The sequence below is a fragment of the Schistocerca gregaria genome, chromosome 2 (genome assembly GCF_023897955.1).
Source record: "Schistocerca gregaria isolate iqSchGreg1 chromosome 2, iqSchGreg1.2, whole genome shotgun sequence".
Taxonomy (NCBI): Eukaryota; Metazoa; Arthropoda; class Insecta; order Orthoptera; family Acrididae; genus Schistocerca; species Schistocerca gregaria.
The window spans coordinates 233,462,079-233,484,905 of record NC_064921.1 but is presented as its reverse complement, the minus strand read 5'-3'; the positions used below and the strand labels follow the sequence as shown (position 1 = coordinate 233,484,905).

At 43.3% G+C, this 22,827-nt stretch overlaps 1 protein-coding gene across 1 annotated transcript in view; it reads left to right on the top strand.

Annotated features, from left to right (window-relative positions):
• Window positions 1-1,137: 1,137 nt before the first annotated feature.
• LOC126336761 (growth/differentiation factor 7-like) overlaps window positions 1,138-22,827 on the top strand; it is a 103,417-nt gene continuing 81,727 nt past the window's right edge. The window contains exon 1 of the mRNA XM_050000766.1: window positions 1,138-1,356. Coding sequence (XP_049856723.1) covers window positions 1,350-1,356 — 7 coding nt within the window. The 5' untranslated portion in view covers window positions 1,138-1,349. The remainder of the gene's footprint in view (window positions 1,357-22,827) is intronic.

The following is a 22,827-nucleotide window of genomic DNA, read 5'->3' as shown; positions in this document are numbered from 1 at the left end:
GCGTTCTTTTGTGAAACAAAGAAGAGAAACCCTGGCCGTAAAAAAACGGTGAAAAACTGTTAGTTGTCAACGTTCTGAGAAGTTTTCTTCGCTGAGTAGTGCGGGTGCGCTACGCTGCAGCATAAAGCGTAAGGTTATTTTCGTATCAAACTATACACACCTGAAGCTCCTTGGGAAATTATATCCAACGAGGTAACAGCAAAAATGGAAGAATACGCCGTGTAATGTTCACATCACGATTTTCTTACGATGAACAGATTATAGCAGCAGACTAGTGACTTTTCTCTTAAATAACGCCGCAACATGTTTGTAAGGTCTATTGTAAGTTGTACCACTGTTAAACTTAAGACTACTATAATATCGTAATTAAAAAATCCACAAAAAAGATAAATTATTATCTTAAAAACCTTAACTGGCAAGGATAGCGAGAAAGCGGTTACATCAAAGAAAGCATTAGAACGGGCTTCAATTACAAGCCATATCATTTTGAATAAAACACTCGAGCTTTCGACTGCTGTCTCCACTGTCGTCACTGATGCAGCGCTTTATCTGTCACGATGAAAATTGCTTCCAATGTTCAAATGTGTGTGAATTCTTAAGGGAGAAAACTGCGAAGGTCATCGGTCCCTAGATTTACATACTACTTAAACTACCTTAAAGTAACTTATGATAAGAACAACACACACAACCATGTCCGAGGGAGGAGTCGAACCTCGGCGGCAGGGGCCGCGAAATTCTTGACATGGCGCCTCTAACCGCGCGGCGAAAATAGCTTCGGTACATTATTTACACTCATTTGATTATTATCACACCTCCAGATGTTTTACATAAAAAAGAATCATACTCCCATCATCAGATGTTATTTGATGAACCGAAAAAAATATCGAATGAAAAGAAAGCCACAACCAAGGACCATCAGTTTGGTAGTCTAAGCCAGCCCTCTGACCGAACAAGCTGAGCTACCTTGCCGGCAAATGAATCACCGAAAGAAGTGTCTTCTTATTTTCAATATATAATTTCCTCGCAAAACTTGAGACCAAATCGGGGACCCATGTGTCAGACCGTCCTTGTGAATTGCGGAGGTAGTGTTTACCTGTGGCGTCACCTGGTATACCATTTGCAAAGAAGAATCCAGTGACTTCTAGCGACCTCTTGCGTTGACCCAGGGCTGTTAATGTTGTGCTGCAGTGCTGTATTAGCGCTCGGCTGATACATCACATTGTGCGCTTTCAGGCTGTTGCGACAGGAAACTGGTGCAGTGTGTTCAGAGGTCAGGAACTGAGGACCGAGATGACGTAACAGTAACGTGTAGGTTAATTGTTACGTTGGTTTTCTACAGCTCTTCGACTATGTATGGTGAGTAGAAGCTGGATTATATGCATATGCATGGCTCTTTTTCACCGGCTATTGCTTATTTGAAGTACAAACTAGTGACATGCATATTTTCACTCTGTGTTCACAATATTTTAAAAATTTTGACGGCCGGTCTCCCGCTCGATCTAGTTTCGATGTCTCATAGATTGACCGTGACCTAGAACTGCGTGCAATCGCTAACCGAGAGGCCACCGCCTAGCGAAATTATTACAGAAGAGAAATAGGAACAGGCAGACAGAGTCAATGATCTTGCCCCCTCATCCCCGGTTAATCCCCTCCGCTGCCATACCGTACGCGTCGGCAACAAGTTAAACTACGCAAACTTTTAGTCGCTTGTCCATTGTTTCAGTTAAGCTCTCTATTTACCTGTACACAGTTGAATTTTGTTTACGATGTGTAGTGTGTAACATGTGGTGCGCCGTGCTGCCCGACAAAAACAAACGTCATTTCGTGTATTGCTGACCATCGTGGAACATTTACATGTGACTGAGTTGTTTTATATTGTCGAGTTTGCGAGAAAATGTTTCGTGCAAAAAAAAAAAAAAGTTTCAAATCGACCAGAATGTCAAGCCAAGTCTTCATATCGCAAGAATGTAGACGAAAGGTCCACGATAACAGCTTCTGACAACAGCAAAATGTCGGTTTAATATGGATCTGTGTGAATCATTCATTGCAAGCAATATTCCTCTTTACAAATTTGCAAACCCTGTCCTCAAAGGCTTCCTGTGCAAATATTGCTTAAATCAGAATATACCAGATGAATCGGTGGCCGAGCGGTACTAGGCGCTTCAGTCCGGAACCGCATGACTGCTACGGTCACAGGTTAGAATCCTGTCACGGGCATGGATGTGTGTGATGTCCTTAGGTTAGTTAGGTTTAAGTAGTTCTAAGTTCTAGGGGACTGATGACCTCAGATGTTATGTTCCATAGTGCTCAGAGCCATTTTGAACCAAATGAATCAATATTGCGTAAAAATTACATACCGGTTCACAGTTTCGACTTTGAGATATAATGCAAGCGGTAACTATGTTTTTTAATGTTTTGATCTTGCATATTTCGACACTTTTTATTCATTTTAAGTACTTTTCATGCATATTTTAAGGTTTTTATGATGCATAAAATCCGCCCTCTAATGATAAGATTTTGTAATGCCTACGCCGCACTGCGGCTCGTCTCTTTTGCTGGTTACACGTATTCCCTGTACGCTTCAACTTTCTACATTGTCGCCTAATCTTCCCCTCCCTCAATTTTCTCACGAACACTTACTGAGAATGTCGACGTGCTCACAATTCCACCCATCTGCAGAGCGCCTGCTACTGAAACTAGAAAAGATTACAGTCTTTGATATCATATTATGAACTGTGCATCATCTATATCACTTATTAGGAACACACCACTCGAACCCAGATCTCCCGCTTTACGCCAGCGGTCGCCTTAACCGCTTTGGCTGCCCATGCACAACTCACGGCAAAACTAAAACTTCCATATGTCCGAGTGTCCACGTTCCATAGTGGTTACATACAAATCGTACGATTTCCGCACAGGGAGAGACGTCGTTTTTGCTCGTCATATTGCTTTGCTTTGGCATGAAATACAGCAGGGCAGTGACTGTATAGTTCGATGTAAATTTACTTCGGACATGATTGCAACTTTGTATTGAATTATGCAGAAACTGTAAAATGGACATCGTCATTCTGAAATCGTATTATTTACATTACTATAATGTACAGTGAAAATGACTAAGTAAAACTTTCAAACAATGGAATACAAACAGGCAACGGGTTAAACTATGTATATATTTATTTATTTTTCTATTCGTCCGAGGATAATATCAATAAGTGGTTTAGTCATCATAGTACAATGAAAATAAATATACTAATATTTTCTGTGTGTATGTATATTAGAGATATTTAATAAACATATATGCAGAAAATATTATAGATATTTAATATACATACACACAGAAAATACCAGTACGTTTACGAGTTTAGGACAGGTGATCGGCCATGGCCTCGCTGAAGTAACCATCTCATCATTAGCTTCAAATAATCTGAACTGGAAGCAGAGTGGACAGAAAAAACTCCATCCTCTTCGATTTGAAGTTAGTGTCTTAACTACGCTGCCTCCTTCGTCCAGTCCGTCTTGTAAATACACTTTTGATCATACGAAATTTGAACGTGACGTAACTTGTAACACACACATTGAAAAAAGTTTTGCATCACCTCGGTTCCGAGAGTTCCAGAACTTGTACAGAAAATTGGAATAGAGATCAACAGAAACATCATCTCCGCCCTTTTTATTGCTCATGAAAACCACACATTGCATGTTACCACCGTAGAGCAAGACCTTCAGGAGTGGTGGTCCAGATTGCTGTACAATCCGATAACTCTAATACCCAGTAGCATGTCCTCTTGCACTGATGCATGCCTGTATTCGTCGTGGCATACTATCCAAAAGTTCATCAAGGCACTTTTGGTCCAGATTGTCCCACTCCTCAACGGCGATTCGGCGTAGATCCCTCAGTGATTGGTGGGTCACGTCGTCCATAAACAGCCCTTTTCAATCATCCCAGACATGTTTGATAGGGTTCATGACTGGAGAACTTGCTAGCCACTCTAGTCGAGCGATGTCGTCATTCTGAAGGAAGTCACTCACAAGATGTGCACGTGAATTGTCGTCCATGAAGACGAATGCCTTGCCAATATGCTGCCGATATGGTTGCACTGTCGGTCGGAGGATGGCATTCGCTTATCGTACAGCCGTTACGGCGCCTTCCATGACCACCTCGGCGTTCGTCAGCCCCACATAATGCCATCCCAAAACACCAGAGAACCTCCATCTTGCTGCACTCTGTGGAAGGTGTGTCTAAGGCGTTCAGCCTGATCGCGTTTCCTCCAAACACGTCCCCGACGATTGTCTGTTTGAAGGCATATGCAACACTCATCGGTGAAGAGAACGTGATGCCAATCCTGAGCAGTCCATTCAGCATGTTGTTGGGCCCATCTGTATTGCGCTGCGTGGTGTTGTTCTTGTAAAGATGGACCTCGCCATTGACGTCGGGAGTGAAGTTGCCCATCATGCAGCCTATTGCGCACAGTTTGAGTCGTAACACGAGGTCCTAAGATGCACGAAAAGCATTATTCAACATGGTGACGTTGTTGTCAGGGTTTCTCCGAACCATAATCCGTAGGTAGAGGTCATCCACTGTAGTAGCAGCCCTTGGACGGCCTGAGCGAGGCGTGTCATCGACAGTTCCTGTCTGTCTGTCTCTCCCCCATGTCCGAACAACATCGCTTTGGTTCACTCCGAGACGCCTGGGAACTTCCCTTGCTGTTGAGCACTACCTGGCACAAAGTAACAATGAGGACGCGATCGACTCTCGGTATTGACCGTCTAGGCACGGTTGAACTACAGACAACACGAGCGGTGGACCTCCTTCCTGGTGGAGTGACTGGAGCTGATCGGCTGTCGGACCCCCTCCGTCCAATAGGCGCTGCTCATGCATGGTTGTTTACACCTTTGGGCGGGTTCAGTGACATCTCTGAACAATCAAAGGGTCTATGTTTGTGATACAATATCCACAGTCAACGTCTATCTTCAGGAGTTCTGTGAACCGGGCTGATGTAAAACTTAGCGTTCTCGCTTCCCGTACACGGGTTCCCGGGTTCGATTTCCGGCGGGGTAAGGGATTTTCTCTGCCTCGTGATGGCTGGGTGGTGTGTGTTGTCCTTAGGTTAGTTAGGTTTAAGTAGTTCTAAGTTCTAGGGGACTGATGACCATAGATGTTAAGTCCCATAGTGCTCATAGCCATTTGAACCATTATTTTATGTAAAACTTTTTTTTGATTTGTGTATAAAACGTAGTTATGCACTGCACACACTATGGACACCCGCTGGTGACTGCAGGCCATTAATATGAGTATGCACGTCTGATATTCTTTCCTTCAGCACATCTATAAAACAAAGTCAGCGTACCCTCTGACGTGTGAGATGTCAGAAGAATGACAAGACCTTGGCACATTTGCTTCTAAAAGCATTATATTGTGATCACGTGATAGGGTGTTGGAGTTGTCTTGCGATCCACTAGGTAGTCTTTGTGTGGTATGCATTACGTAGGAAGTATTTTTTTGCTGCCTCTTTTTAATGGACTTGTCTCAGCAATCTTTTCCATCACCATGGGCGCTTTATTATACTGTTATACTCCCTGATAGAAAATGCTATTTTGAGTTTCTTGATTGGTTTTCCTTGTAAAATGCAGCTCCAAACTGACTCTTATTCCGTGTTTGTGTGAGAATTATTAGTGAAATACTTATTAATGTCTTTCCTCATATGCAAAACAGATATGTGGATCATGATTTTTGTTTATGGGGCGCTCAACAGCTTGGATATCAGCGCCCGTACAACATCCTATTCTTTACATAGTCCAGTCTCGCCATTTTCCCGAACGATGAAATGATGACACAAACAGCCAGTCCCCGGGAGGAGGAGGGGGGGGGGGGGGGACTAAGACCCAGGACGCCGTGATCCATAGGCAGCAATGCCAGCCATTATACCACGAACTGCGGACGGATGGATAGACGCACTGAACTGGTACAGTAAGGTTATTCAGACGGTTTCATCTTATGCCCTACATGGGAAATCATCGTTTCCTCATATTTGCGAAAACGTGCTTTCTGTTCGGTAGTTCCGTTTCGAATTTCCAAGAGCAGGGATGAAAATCTCCGTGCTGAGATCAAAGAATATGAATTGAAGGTAATAAGTTAGTGACATTTGTTTGTTTACTTAGATCAGCCTTCATTTATTTGTGTATTTTATTTGTGGTGGGAAGACAGTTACTTTCGTTGATAGCTGCCGTAGCCTTCCTTAATGTGTACGGGTGGAAAAATAAATAAATCTTCATCGAAGTATTTTTGCCCCGTATTCCGACACTCCAGCGATGCTGCACGTATCAATATTGTGACAAGTTGTATCTCTAAAATTACACATGGAAACAAATAAATCAAACTACAATAGGACGGCATTAAACATGTTCACCCTAAAAGTGCATTGACACCGACTTAGACGAAACATTCCCTTATTAGTTTCCTCTGTGCTGTAAAACACACAATTGCTTACACAGGTTGGGGAATACGCGTTTTAAGTACCGTTTGTTTGAAGATATATCGCATTGAAAGCTAATCCATGAAGTACAAAAGGGCTTACGTAGGTTTCCAATTCTACAACTGTACGTTCCCTCTTCTGCTTTAGAAAACGCTGGACAAATACAATGTAAGTTTTTGTTCGTTAGTTGGTTTTTCGATTATGTAAAGTTTCTTTTGCCATATGAGGAAAAACAAGAGGCATATACTCCTGAATTTGTCTATGTGCTCTAGCTTTTCCATTTTATAGCATAAGATTTTTGTCTCTTCTTTAGACGCTTATTCATCATTTGATATTTGCGACCACATTATTCAGCGTTGCTTAGTGTCATCTACTACTTTGAGAGGAAAAATTTGTTCTTGACGACCATGCGTGCCGTTAGTCTTTAGGTCCAGACCGAATTACCTTACATTATGAAACACTTTCTTTCTTGTAAATAAAAATTCTCTGCTTCAACAGTGAGACGTATTTTCGCTATCTTAAAATGAGGATGTGTGGATAAAATATGTTTGATAACTTCTAATGTTCTGTAACTAGGTAGTATTGGCAATTGTAAATGAAGTACTGGCCTTGTCTTTTTCACCTGTAGCTACACTTGACAAACCATCTTATGGTATGTAGCGGAGGGTACTTTGTGTAACACTGAAAGTACCACTCCTCCCTTTCCCACCCAGTTCGCCATACGTTCGCGGGGAGCCTACGTCTTCTAAGGTCGAATAGCTCTAATTTTATCATCACGGTCTTTCCGCGAGATGTGTGTAGGAGGGAGCAATATTATTGGTTGGATCTTCTATGAAGGGACGCTCTTGGAATTTTAACAGTAAGTCTACATCTACACCCACATATATACTCCGCTAGCTACCAAGCGGTGTGTGGCGGAGGCCACTATTCGCTCCAAAGTCATATTTGCCCCTCTCTGTTCCACTCGCGGATCGCGCGAGGGAAAAAAGACTGTCTGAACGCCTCATTTCGCCTAATTTCCCTTAACTTTGAAGGTGACCATTGCACGATTTAAAAGTTGGTGGTAATGATATATGCTCTACATCCTCGGCGAAGATCGGATTTTGGAATTTAGTGAGCAGCCGCTTCCGTTTAGCACGACGTCTATTTGCAAGTGTGTCCTACTTCAAATTTTTCTACGAGATTTGTAGCGCTCTCGCCATGGCTAAATGTGCCAGTCACCAATCCTGCCGCTCTTCTTTGGACCTTCTCAATCTCTTAAGTCAGACCGAACTACCGCTACGGTTGAAGGTTCGAATCCTGCTTCGGGCATGGATGTGTGAGATGGCCTTAGGTAAGTTCTAGGGGACTGATGACCTTATAAGTTAAGTCCCATAGTGCTCAGAGCCAACCCCCCAGACCGAACTGGTAAGGGTCCCATACAGAGGAACGATATTCTAAGATTGGACGAACTAACGTACTGTAAGCAGATTCCTTTGTTGAAGGACTGCGTAACTTCTGGATTCTACCAATAAACCGCAATCTAGAGTTCGCCTTACTCGTTACTTGTGTAATCTGTTCATTCCATTTGAGATCATTTCGAATAGTCACACCCAGATACTTAACGGATGTTACCACTTCCAAAGACTGGACGTTATTTTGTACTCGTACATTAATGGGGATTTTCGCTTTGTTATACGCAGGAGGTTCCACTTACTATTGTTGGAGTTAACTGCCAGTCATTACACCACTCATTCATTTTTTGCAAATCATCATTGATTCGTTCACAACTTTCTTTTGATACTACTTTCCTGTAGACTACAGCATCATCGGCAAACAGTCTAATGCCGCTGTCAATACCATCAACCAGATAGTTTATGTAAATCGTAAAAAACAGCGGACCTTTTCCGCTGTCCTGGGGCACACCTGATGTTTAACTTGTTTCTGTTGAGGTCTCCCCATTCAGGACGACACACTGCTTTCTGTATGTTAGAAAACTTTGTGTCTAATCGCATATGTCATCGGATAGACGATAAGCGAGCACTTTTTGGAGCAAGCGACAGTGTGGAACTGAGTCGAACGCCTTTCGAAAGTCGAGGAATATGGCATCAACCTGAGAGCCGCTATCTAGAGCCTGTTATGTATCATGCCAGCTGTGTCTCCCAAGACCACCGTTTCCTTAAACCGTGCTGGTTTCTGCAGATGAGCTTCTCATGCTCTAGAAGGATCACTATGTCTGAACACAAAATATGTTCCATGATTCTATAACAAACGGTTGTCACTGAAAGCGGCCGGTAATTATGTGCATCCTCTTTTTATAGCTTGCTATGACCTGGGCCTTCTTCCAGTCCCATGGAACTTTCCGCTGTTCCAGTGATTTCTGATAGATGGTGGATAAGAATGGTAGGCTATTATATTTGTAACATATGCAACCCAAAATCTTACGGGGACACCGTCTGAGCCAGATGCCTTCCTGGCGTCTAAGGATCTTAACTAAACACTGTCAGCCATCCTTGTGTTTGTTCGATAATTGACAGGGGGAATGGTGCTGTAGTCCTTTACAGTAAACGAATTTTTGGAAGCTAGGTTTAGAATTTCGGTCTTCTGTACATCATTATCTTTTACATTACCCGTTCTGTTAGCAAGAGAAGGCATTGAATTATTTATAGTATTCACAAATTTTACGTACGACCAAAATTTTTTGAGGTTATTATTAGAATCGGTGGAAAAAATGTTGCTTTCAAATTCGTTAAAAGAATCTCTCTTTGACCATTTGACAGCTGCTTTCATTTCGCATAATTTCTGTTTGTCAGCAGGGCTGTGACTACATTTAAAACGACTGTGCAAAATTCTCTGCTTTCTCAGCATCTTCCTAATATGGTTGTTGGACCAAGGTGGATCCTTTCCCTCCCCTAAATTTTTGCTAGGAACATATTTCTCTAGCACGTGGTGGACAATACCTTTAAATTCGGACCAAAGATGCTCAATATCTTTGTGTCCCGCGTTGAATGCTTGGAGCTGAGTTTGCTTTTCCAAACGATAAAACTCTACGCTCTTTCTTTGTTTACTTTTTTATTTTTTATTTTTTATTTTTTTGCTATTTCCACTGACATAGTAGCCATAAAGACATTATGGTCGGTAATACCTTCTTCTAGGTTAACTTCCTCAAAAAGATCAGGTCTGGTTGTCACCAAGATATCTAATATGTTCCCATCTCGATTTGGTTTCCTAACCAATTGCTCAAGGTTGCATGTTGAGAGCGCTCCTGGAATAACATCACGCGAGTCTTTGCTTCTGCCCCCTGTGATAAACGTGTAATTTTCCCAGTCAATTGACGCCAGATCAAAGTCGCCACCTATAACTAATGGATAATTTGGATATTTATTTCCTACGTACTCAAGACTTTCCCTGAAACGTTCTGCGACGTTTGTTGTGGATGCTGGTGGTCTATAAAACATCCTAATACAACGGTCAATTCAAATGTGTGTGAAAACTTATGGGACTTAACTGCTAAGGTCATCAGTCGCTAAGCACTACTTAACCTAAATTATCCTAAGGACAAACACACACACCCATGCCCGAGGGAGGACTCGAACCTGCGCCGGGACCAGCCGCATAGTCCATGACTGTAGCGCCCTCGACCGCTCGGTTAATCCTACGACGGTCAATCCTTGTCTGATTGACAGCTTTATCCAGTCTATTTCACAGTCCGACCCAATATCGATCTCAACTGCGTTTAAACAGGTTTCAACTGTAATGAACACACCACCTCCCATAGCAACAGTCCTGTCCTTCCTAAACATTGTTCAATCCGAGTTCAAAATTTCACGGATGTTTATGTCTGGTTTCAACCAGCTTTCGGTACCTAATACAATACTGACATTACTACTATTTATTTCGGGGAGTAGCTCGGGGATCTTGCTACAGACATTTTCGAAAATTTACTAACATGAGATTTAGCATATTTAAATTCTTTGGAATGATCTGTTTAAGCAAACTAACAATTTTTACAGTTGACACACTTACATCAGTGTCATGAACTAGTAATTTTTCAGGCCAACGGTTTGGTTCCTGTGGGGAGGAACCTAATCTAAAAACACCCCATGTGGACGCCACAAGTACTGTGCTTCCTATGTGTAGTGCACCCCTGATCTGTCGAGGGACGTCCTACAATCTTCCACCCTATACCGTTGGTCGAGGAATCTACAACCATTTTCGTCACAGTCGATGTAGCGTCTGGTTTAGATTCTCCACTCGACCCCCAACCAGAGGACCCCAGTCCACCCTGGGTACGTTGCTGCAAATCGACAGCTTAGCTTCCACTCATCGAGAAATGGAGGCCGCCTTCACAAATTTAGTCAGCCGCCGAAAGGGCCCAAGGATTTCCTCGGAACCCCGACGACTGGCGTCGTTGGTGCTGACATGTGCAAACAATCTGCAGCTGGCTGCACCCCGCACGCTCGATAGCCGCCGGAAGAGTCTCTTCCACATTCTGGACAAGGCCCCCGGTAAGCACACCGAGTGAACGTTGGACTTCTTCCCCGGCCTAGCCGCTATGTTCCTGAGGGGCTCCATGACCCGCCTAACATTGGAGCTCCCAATAACTAAAGACCCCTACCCCCACGTACCTGTCCGAACCTTGCTGAGGGAGCGGCCACTATCCTGGGAGAAGGTGCATTCTGATCCGGCTCAGCCTCCCCTCCCCGCTCCCCCTCCCCGCTCCCCGCTCCCCCTCCCCCTCCCCCCTCCCCCTCCCCCCTCCCCCCACCCCCCTCCCCCCACCCCCCTCCCCCCCAAGCATCAGATAGCACACTCAACCTATTAGCACAGTGTAATGCAAAATACCTCTCTTGCAGTGTTCTGCCATTCAAGTTGGGTGAACATCTTTGCGATGTTTTGGCGCGTGCGGAAGGAACCTGTGACAAAATGCATTTAATTTCTATAGATATTCAATATTACCTCTGTTCTATATGGTACAGCTCCCAGACTGAAGTGATATTCAGAAATCGGTCTAACGAGAGTTTTGTAAACCACCGTCTTCGTTAGTGGACAAGACTTCCTGAGGATTCCTCCAATGAATATATCTGGCATATGCCTTTACTGCGATTAGTTTTTATGTCATTCACGACTCGAAAACGTTTCGTACGTGCAGTCTAGTATTTAATGAATGTGACAGCTTCCAGTGATACTTTTACAATCGTGTTACGATGCAAAAAGAGACCTTCCCGCCTATTTATGAGTAAAATGTAGATTATTTGGGACAAAGTACCTATCCTTGTACCAAGCGTCGATCCTCAACAGGTCTCGCTACAGTTTTATAGCGCTGTGACTCGTCTAAAGACATCAGCATTATCTGCAAAAAGCTTTGTGGAGACTGCATTTTGCAGGAGGTCACTATACAATATTCTGAATAGTAATAGTGGTATAAGACTCCGTGGGTATCGTCGATATTACTTTCACTACTGAACCTTTTTCTTCGCTAAAAATTTTCAGTTACAAGCTGCTTTCTGTTTGCCAGTCACAAAGCAGATCTGTCATTTCGTGTGCTTGTATTTTGTTACAGTACACAGTTTTTTAGAGCGCTATTGTACAAATGTCAAAACGAGGTATTTGACAGCTTTAACCAAATTATTTTAACAGTACTTTCTCGTGCACAAAAATAAGACTGGACTGTGCAGTAAGAATGACAGTCCATTAAAATTTTGTAGAACAGTTATCTATTCTCTATAGCTGCCTGGCCGCTACGCGAATGACCCAGGGAATCGTGATCAAGTTGAAAGCTTTCGAATGTCTGGAACAAGGATAACAATCGATGTAGAGGCGCCTTAGGGTCAGAAAGACAATGTTCTGTTTCGGCGTGAGCGCAACTGCTGGTCATTCAGGCGTGCTCACTTCGAGCAGCTGCACCAGGAGTTCCAGTACTCTGACCTAAGCTGTGGTTTCCCTTATCTGATTAGCGTGTAGTGTTTAGTGCTCTTTAAGCAATATCTAACTCCCATTAAATTTTGTGTTTGTGAATTTATTTCGATCAGTTTCTCTTTCCTGTTGTGAGACTAGTGAGTACTGTTCAGCCAGGTCTCATCCTCTCCTTATAGTACGTTAGACTGCAGTTTTAAATGTATTTCATTATATGTAGACACCAAGACTTTATTTTGTGTAATGGTTTTCAAGTTGCGCAATTATGAGAACGAAACTTTGCCGGACGCGAAAATTCCTCCAGTTTCAAGAAGCACCCCTAATTACAATTAGGAAAGATTTTTGACATGCTTAGAGATAACACTGGGAGCGATAGTGTACAAGGATTTCAGAATTTTTACGTTATTTTTGTGGAACATAAAGACTTTAAACTTCATACTTGTTAAGAGTTAAATATCGACATAACTACGCAAAAACGCCGTTTTCAGAAGCATATATGAAGGAACCGCAGTAATGTACGAAAATTTTAGAAGATTCGTTGCCGAACGAGATCTTTCGATAATCGACGAAAAAAGATATTGCCGTAAGAGCAATAGGTTTTGGGAAATTGCGTAATTTTGAAGCTGTTTACGAACTGGAAAATTTAAGTCTCAAAAAGATTGAACTCTTTCCCTAATTAATATTGAGAACAGATTTTTGAAATGCTGAGAGGCGCTATAGATATCCATATCGTATGTGAACTTGAGATTTTTTACTTCATTTTTGTGGAGTATACAGGCCTTAAAGCGATTTTATATCCTACTGAGAGCGATGCCATGTGACGGCTGCCTGCGGACGCCAAGACTTTGGAGATTAAACATTGAATGACTAACAGTTTAAATCAGACTGTATGTGTGGTGGCCTTCCACTCTTCGCACCAGCTTCGCTGGGTGGAGGCCACGCGGCAGGCAGACACGGCCTATCAGAGGGCGATCCCCAGCTGCAGCGTGTTTTACGACGGTGCGCCTGGCGTCCCTACCACAGCTGCCGATGCCCGCTCAAGAGGCCCGTACGCCGATAGCCCCATCTCCCGCCACCCGGCACCCAGCAGTTCGGCGGTCGACGTCTGCTCCAGTCGCTCCCTCACCGCGATCGGGAAGCGCTGGGGGACATTCTGTCCATCCTGTGCTGAAATTCATTCTCCGCCGAACCTTTCAAACTCTGGCTTCCTGCTTAGCAACATCTTTCCTGTCAATTTCTACCATCTTACAACCTACCACCGGTGACAGCTTGAGGTAAAAGGAACTTGTCTGGAACGACTCCAACTTTTGGCTCCACTGGAATACTAAATTGTCGTCGAGCTTCTGCATTCGTCATCGACGCGTTGAGTCTTGCATTGGACGGCGCTGGAAAAGTTGGCAAGAGGCAAGTTGTCAGCCAAACCCAGGCAAGTGAGAATTTCCTCTGTTTCGTCTATAATCGCTCGCAAATCGTAATAAATGGAATTTTCTCTTCATAATTTTGTTGAAAACGTTAGGCACAGAAATAGAAATCGTCTCTACATGGTATTTCCTTAGTAAGAAATTACTTCGTTACGTACATTCTTCGGGCTCTCTTCAGTCCTCCTACCATTCTCATATGAACTGGCGATTGTTGTGACACGTACGTCACTAATGTCGCTGTGAATTGAATACAGCTCTATTTTCTTTCTCCGTCCCATTTACATCTGTGAGTGAAATTTTCTGTCTAGCTGTCATCATGCGTGTGCCACTGAACCAAAGATGGGGCTTCAGCTGTTTTAGTTCATGTGCTGTGGTGCATTGTGGTAACTATGATACGAATAGTATGTTAATTCTTATTGAGATGCTATTTAACTTGGAAGGACCAAAATAAAAACCCAACAAAAGGATTCATACGGGTACTAGCGGACAAATCCAGCCCTGCCCGTGTATTTATTTTGGCAATTTTCTGTTAGAAACGGAAACGAAAAATGACCCATGTCTGTAGTGTAAAATCGAAAAAAATTCACTTCCATGTTGCTTTCAAATTATGAAATAGTCGTACAAAGAAACATGCATAGTGTACAGATGTATAACTACAGTATCCCGGGTAGTTTCGACCGAGCGAGGTGGCGCAGTGGTTAGACACTGGACTCGCATTCGGGAGGACGACGGTTCAATCCCGCTTCCGGCCATCCTGATTCAGGTTTTCCGTGATTTCCCTAAATCACTCCAGGCAAATACCGGGATGGTTCCTCTGAAAGGGCACGGCCGACTTTCTTCCCCGTCCTTCCCTAATGTCAGGAGGCCGTGGCAAAATTAGGGAGACCAGCAGGGGATCGAAGACTGGTGCTGGCACTGGCGAATAACACTGGACTAGGATTGTTGATATTTTTAAAAATACTGGAAATACGATTTATCGATATTTGAAATACACAATTGCCATCACTCGATATATCGCAAACCAGTATCGATATACCGACAGGAAAGATATCGTCGTAATGGCCTATAAAAATATCATGTGCACCTTGTAAATACACTATGGGATCAAAAGTATCCGGACATCCCCCAAAACGTACGTTTTTCATGTTAGGTGCATTGTGCAGCCACCTACTGCCAAGTACTCCTTATCAACGACCTCAGCAATCATTAGACATCGTGAGAGAGCAGAATGGGGCACTCCGCGGAACTCACGGACTTCGAACGTGGTCAGGTGATTGGGTGTCACTTGTGCCTGTACGCGAGATTTCCACACTCCTAAACATTCCTAGGTCCACTGTTTCCGATGTGATAGTGAAGTGGAAACCTGAAGGGACACGTACAGCACAATTCTAAACTGCATCAGGACACACTGCAAATAGTATGACAGTTAGGCGGGAGGTGAGAAAACTTGGATTTCATGGTCGAGCGGCTGCTCATAAGCCACACATCACGCCGGTAAATGCCAAACGACGCCTCGCATAGTGTAAGGAGCGTAAAAAAATGGTACAAATGGCTCTGAGCACTATGGGACTTAACATCTGAGGTCATCAGTCCCCTAGAACTTAGAACTACATAAACCCAAGTAACCTAAGGACATCACACACATCCATGCCCGAGGCAGGAGTAGAACCTGCGACCGTAGCGGTTGTGCGGTTCCAGACTGTAGCGTCTATAACCGCTCGGCCACTTCGGCCGGCGTAAGGAGCGTAAACATTGGACGATTCAACAGTGGAAAAACGTTGTGTGGAGTGACGAATCACGGCACACAATGTGGTGATCCAATGGCAGGGTGTGGGTATGGCGAATGCCTGGTGAACGTCATCTGCCAGCGTGTGTAGTGCCAACAGTAAAATTCGGAGGCGATGGTGTTACGGTGTGGTAGTGTTTTTCACGAAGGGGGCTTGCACCCTTTGTTTTGCGTGGCACTATCACAGGACAGGCCTACATTGATATTTTAAGCACCTTCTGTTGATGAGCAATTCGGGGATAGCGATCGCATCTTTTAACAATCGAGTACATGCTCATAGTGCACGACCTGTGGCGGAGTGGTTACACGAGAACAGCAGCACTGTAATCGGCTGGCGTGCACAGAGTCCTGACCTGAATCCTATATAACACCTTTGGGATGTTTTGGAACGCCGTCTTCGTGACAAGCCTCAACGACCGACGTCGGTAACTTTCGTCAGTGCAGCACTCCGTGAAGAATAGGCTGCCATTCCCCAAGAATCCTTCCAGCACCTGGTTGAACGTATGCCTTCGAGAGTGGAAATTTTCATCAAGGCTAAAGGTAGGCCAACACCATACTGAATTCCAGCATTACCGATGAAGGGCGCCTCGAAGTTTTAAGTCATTTTCAGCCAGGTGTCTGGATGTTTTTGATCATATAGAGTATACTGTCGGCTTTAGAGCTGGTACTGCATTGATTTATTATTAGTTGTGTACGTCAATAAGCGAACAGCCTGACAATCCTCCTCAGAGCAAGAATTGAAAGGCAAACGATGCACGCTCACGCTTGGCGATGACAACTTTGCTAACAACGGTAACTGCATGGAAGTGGCGCAATAAAACGTGGCCTCTGGGTCCGTCGTTAGATTTCGTCACATATCGGTTTTTCCGGAACACTTCATGATGACTTCCATGTTTTTTTCATTTGTACCAACGCCACCGACCTAGTAGTTGTAGTGTCAAAATTTCGTGGTGAAGTTAAACGCTGCGGTTTCTGTTGGTAGTTCCCAGTGCCGATTACGTCAACATTTCCTCACTCGTTTCCGCCCACCACAAAGACTAGTCTTGTCATTTAGATTTTTGTTCATCATTTGCAGCAAATGTTATTGAGGAATGTCAATGTGAAAATATAGCACACAACTTGCGTTTAACTTTTTTAACGCAACTGGTGTGCTGTTTCTTCACTTCGGAAATCTTATTCTTCCATTCACACTGCCAATCCCAGTGCAATGGGACTTTTTCTTTGTGCTGCCTGCACTTGGTTCACACAGAGAAATACTGGCCAAGATGAATACTCAAAAAGTAGTAAGATTCCTTCACACAGCGAATGTAAAATTGTTCTACTACGATTTCAAAAGAACAGGTTCAAATATTTAGCAACAATTGAGAGAAAAATATAATGTAACATGAAAACATCGGCATTCGATGTTGCCGTTTCGATATCGATATATCGGATCTTGAAATTACGATATATCGGTATTTTATCAACAGCCCTACTTCGGAACTAAAAAGGCGAAGACATCCACTCTTGGCGGACTACGCTATTGGCGATCAATCGCGGGAAACATGAATCGCCATAAAATATCAAGGATTAACTGTCCTGAACGATCTAAAGTGAAATGATTACATAAAACTGATATAGCAAAAGTGATGCAGGTTGACATTCACTGGATATTATTCTGAAACAAGAGAATAAACCAGAAATATATAAAGTCAACACAGAATGTTAAATTTTACTTTTACTCTGGTTTTGAGATTCGGGAAACGTCCGTGACATTCCTCGAAATGTCTCCCCCATTTATTAGACGGATACGCTATTCTCGCTGGTACCCATTAGCCGCAAACACAAGACCTCAACCTGACTGGCACTCTCAGTAAAGAGCTGGGAGAACAAGGGTATGGAACACATTTGCTGTGGTTGTTGCCCTATCTGTCAAGCCGTAGTGCGTGTATCACCGATTAGTGCTGGGAGGAGTGGTACAGCAGCATCGATGTGCTCGGAGCCGTTGCACGTTCGTTGCGTACCTTTAAATTCTAACTACACAACGGACGTAATACACCGTCCACAAACTGAAACTACTTCAGTAGAGCACAGAACGAGTCAAAGTTTTTGTTTGCTCATGAGACAGGAACAGGAACTAAAGCATTCGTTCGTAAAAAAGCTCTTCAGTGCCTCAGTCTCTACAGAGAAGCGAAGAATGATCACACTGCTTACAGAGAAACGACTTAGCTTGCACCTAGTGGCGAAAACGACACTTTGCAAATTGTAACTGGTCGATTCTTGACAGACGCATTTGTTAAGTCCCAGTTGCTCCCCAGGCGGTGTCTTCTTTCGGAAGGGGCAGGACAGTCTCCTTTTCACGCCGAATGCCGGTTTTCGGTGAAGCTCGCGGCGTCTGCATGTGTGCTCCCTGCAACGAATCCCTATGTCAGTCTATACTCCTTAGAGAACACTGTTCTAGATCATGCTGCAACACCTCCTCCAACTAAGGACTTCTCCAATCAAATTCACTTATCTGATTTTTGGTGGGAAACGTGGCCGCCATCTCCCGTGAGATCGGTAAAGGGTTAACTTGCATCCCCCGTTCGTGACCCCGTACATTCCTTTCCACTAAAAGGACGCCTCCTTTCTTGTAAGACGCTTTCGCTCTCCAACCCCGATTTCCGGCACCTGGCTGTTTTCAGTTTCCACCCATTGTTTTAATGGCAGTAGTGCGTCTCGTATCCTTTCACCGACATCGCAAAAGGCGAGAGGGGGGGAGGTGCTAGCAGAGCTGTAAACCTGTTGCGTCCATTCTGTTCTCTTCAGAGCAGTAAAACATCCCTCCTGGTCGAACACGACACGGCTTCTTTTCTGACTTCCCTTCTGTCGATCGCTTCTTTTACAGGAACTCGTAACGGTTACCGCTTCCTGTTGTCAGCTTAAATGAATTCCCTGGCATGCAGCACTACAGAAAAATATTAGTTCGTGGTGCTACCCAGACCAAAGAAATTATTAGTCATCCGATCACCCCTCGTAAATTTCGATCTCATATCGAATAAAATATGCAGATGAGGTAGCATAACATTACATGTATGGAGGCAAAATATTCCCGCATCACAGTGATATTAAATTTACTGTGCAATTCAAAAGCAATAAAGTTATAATCATATACTCGTCCTGGACATTTACTGAAACATGCAGAAATCAGAAAGAAAAATTAAATGTCATTGTCTGCCATTAGCTGATTTCCACAAGCATAAGAGCATTGAATAACAAATATGTATACACGCAGAAATGTACTCTGTTACCCGAAACACGCCGAAGCGCCCAATCCATGCAGTTCGATTAATACTAACAAACCTGCCCCAGACTCCATGAATTTCAAATATCGTGCGGTATGCGGTTCTCGGCCATCCCGAACAAAGCACATCTGTGACACATTTGTGGTTACGTCATGTAATAATAGCCTGCAATCTGCTCACTTCAGAAAAATATTTACTACGCGACGAACCAGAACTATGAAATAGGGTTAATGCTCTGAACGATGGGAAGTTGCGTGAGTATCCCTTCACAAACAACAAAAATTGCACATAGGCTTGGGGAGCAAAAATACTATATTCATATGTTGGTACTGTTGTAGCCACAGGATTCTCATAGGCAAATTACAGTATTACGACTGGAACAATATTTTATTTTAAAGATAAAGCAGATACATTACTTCAGAAATTCGAGTGCCTGCTTGTACTCAACAGCATTTATCAAAAATGTCCGCTTGGCTACACTTCACATCGTTGTAGGATGCGGCGGCTATGGCGTGCTTTGCTAGTATTTAGCGATTCTGCGTTGAAAATGTCTCCAGACCCGTTATACATCTGTTGCAGTTACTGATAGGAGTGCTGCACTATCGCAGTTCTTGTCGTGATCGTGGTGTAACAGATGTTCCAGAGCATGCACAATCTGAAATACGCTGCACTGAAGTTTTTGCGGAGCGCATAGCTCTCGACAGTATCGTGCTCCGTGGCACTCTCAAAACAGTTTTAGTCCAATGGCTGACACAACGATGTTCAAAGTGGTAGTGTCCGTCCACACGCATCGATTCAGCAGTGATCCACAGATCTGCTGCGTCCACTGCGTACTCAAAAACTTAGTTCATCCACGCATAAAAGCAGAAAGCACAATTGGCAGTTTACTCGATATTAATCACTTACTTTATGCAGGTCACTACAATACATTGAACATATTAATTTTTTTTTTAAATATTGAACTTCAGAGAGGAGTTGTGAACCATTGAGCGCTTTTTCCGTTAAAATTCTCTTCCAGGAAATGTCGGGCAACAATACTTTTTCTCACATATGTCTCATTAAATTACCACGACGAGAAAAACCAGAGAAACTGGTCGTATTGTGGGGGTCTCTCTGCTGTTGATTTCTCACGAACGATTTACATTGATGGAACATTGAAAGGGGAAATATAGTGATATCAGAATTACTCTTTGCCACATGCGGCAGGGCATATAGATGTGGTACAGATGTAAATGCAAGAGACAGCAAAGCACTCTCATAATCGGCAGATAGAGGGACGGTCTACTCGTAGATGATGCAATAGTGTGGCCTGTCCGATCGCAAGTATTTCAGCTGTTACCACGTTTCCGTGGTAACAAGGATTGTCCATTAACGCTAGAACAAGGAAAAATAAAGCTCGCGTAGAGACGTTTGGTATTCTCGATTTGTTTGTAAACATTATATTCCAGCCATTCCAACAGAAATATAATTGAGGTGCAGTCTCTTCAATGTCTTGTTGATGTCAGTACTTTAATAATTTGACAAACATATAGTGATAACGAACTCTAAGGAAATATGAATCGAATGCAAGAAAGTTCCTCCGGCAAGGACGAAATTGTCATTGGAGTGACAACTGTTCAAAGATTATGTACGAGGTTGGTGATACTGCTTTTCTATTTCTAAAATATATTGTTTCACACAAGATATTGCAACCAGAGCCTTTCTATTCAAAGTGATGGTTTTGTGACGATCTTATCCTGCATGTTAATGTTCCGTCTTATGACGATTAGAGAAGCTATAAGTTGTGCATACGTAATTAAATTCGATGGCGTTTAATATAATCGCTGCAGATGTGTGGAGAAGCGGATCGGAAGAGGTTTAAAACACAATGTATAAGAGGCGATCAAAAAATTCCGGTTGAGTTGTTGCTGCACCTATTATGCCGCGTGGAGCGACTCAGATGCGGGTATATAAGCACCGACAAATAGGCAGGGGATTAGTGTTGTATTCGTGTCTTTCCGACATGCTTGCGATAAATGCGGCACGTGAACTTTGGCGACGTTATTTCCATAAGCGTCCAAACAGGACCAACGTGCTGTTACTCTCTCCTTAGCTGCCGTAAGACAAACACCTCTATCCATCGGAGAGTAAAGAATGTGAATGGGACAGCATGTCTGTAGAAAACCGCCGTTGTGTAATGATGCGTGAAGTTCCGCGCTGGTCGCGATTCTGCACAACACACGTCCCCATATCGCAAATGTCGTAACGCAGATGCTACGCCAACTCAAGTGTGAGGCACTAGAGTTCCCGCCGTAGAGTCCTAACTCTCATTTCATTATCATGCTTTCGCTCCCTTAAGAGGCCTTGAAGGGTCAACGATTCCTGTTAGACGCGCATGTGCAGTAGTTATGGACTTCTTCAAGGAGCAGGACGTGATATTTTACTAAATAGGTACTGTCAACCTAGTGCGTCGATATTCACGCTGATTTTACTTGATTGACATACCGATTCTGAACTTACGTCCTTCGAAAGGAAACATTTTGATTGCCCATCATAGAATAGAAGTCAACCATACAGCACCGAACTGTGTATTTCTTGCTACGCATAAAAAAACATACGGTGTAATGTGTTGCAAAACGTGCTCTCACATTAGCAAAAGCATTTTATACATTCATCTTCTATCGAAACACATGAATTATCACTCATGGTATCGAGTTTTCACACATAGTCTACGGTCTTCATTACTATTAAAGATCCTTGAACAACGCCAACTGTGTGGCCGTGCGGTTCTAGGCGCTACAGTCTGGAACCGCGCGACCCCTCCGGTCGCAGGTTCGAATCCTGCCTCAGGCATGGATGTGTGTGAAGTCTTTAGGTTAGTTAGGTTTAAGTAGTTCTAAGTTCTAGGGAACTGATGACCTTAGAAATTAAGTCCCATAGTACACAGAGCCATTTGAACCATTTGACAACGCCAACTATTTAGACACACCACATGTTTTGAAAATAGCGTTGTTTCACAAAACAGCAAAAAGTTAGAGCTTTCACGATGTTAGTCGCTTAGAGGATTGTAGACAGTGATGATAAAGGGCATGAGGATGCAGAAGGCAATGGGAACCTCTTCAGATAGATGAGGTATATCTGTTGAGAATGAGACCTGTAATCGAAAAAGTGTCATGCTAATCTCTTCATTGGCAAAAGATATTGGATTAGTCCCTTTTCGGATCTCCTAGAGGGGAATGCCAAGGGGAGGTGACCATGAGAAAAATATGGAATAACAAACAAAGCGATAACATTCTACGAATCGGGTCATGGAATGACCGAAGTTAGAATCGAGGATGTGTTAGTTGACAATTAGTTAGGCTTTAGGCACCAGAGAAGCAATACCGACCTTGCGCTTGATAATGAAAACAAAACAAGAAAAATCAAGCCCACTTCGTTGCATTTGTTGACCTAAAAGAAGCATTCGACAATGTAAACTGGTGCAGGATTTTCGAAAGTCTAATAAAAGTGCGAGTATGCTATAGGGAAATACGAGTAATATACGGCATGTACGATAACTAAGAGCGAACAATAAGAGTGGAAGATGAAGAATGAAGTGCTAGGGTTATAGAGGGTATAAAACGGGGATGCAGTTTATCACCAATACTACATGGAAGAAGAATGACAGAAATAAAAGGAAGAGTCAACAGTTGGATTAGAAGTCAGGTGAAAGAATATCCGTAAGACTGCTGATGACACTGGTATCTTCAGTAAAAATGAATTACAGGATGTATTGAATGGAATGAAGTCTGATGAGTACAGAAAATGGACTAACAGTAAATCGAAGACATACGAAAGTAATAATGAGAAGTAGCAGAAATAATAACGGCGAGAAACTTAACACCAGAACTGGTGAGCCATTGCTGCTCTCTGGTTATCAGTTATTCGCCCAAGTGCACGGTTTTGTCCACTAGGGCGTGGTAGACGGATGTTGGCGCACTCTGGCGGCTATTAGGGGGAAGAAAAAAGTT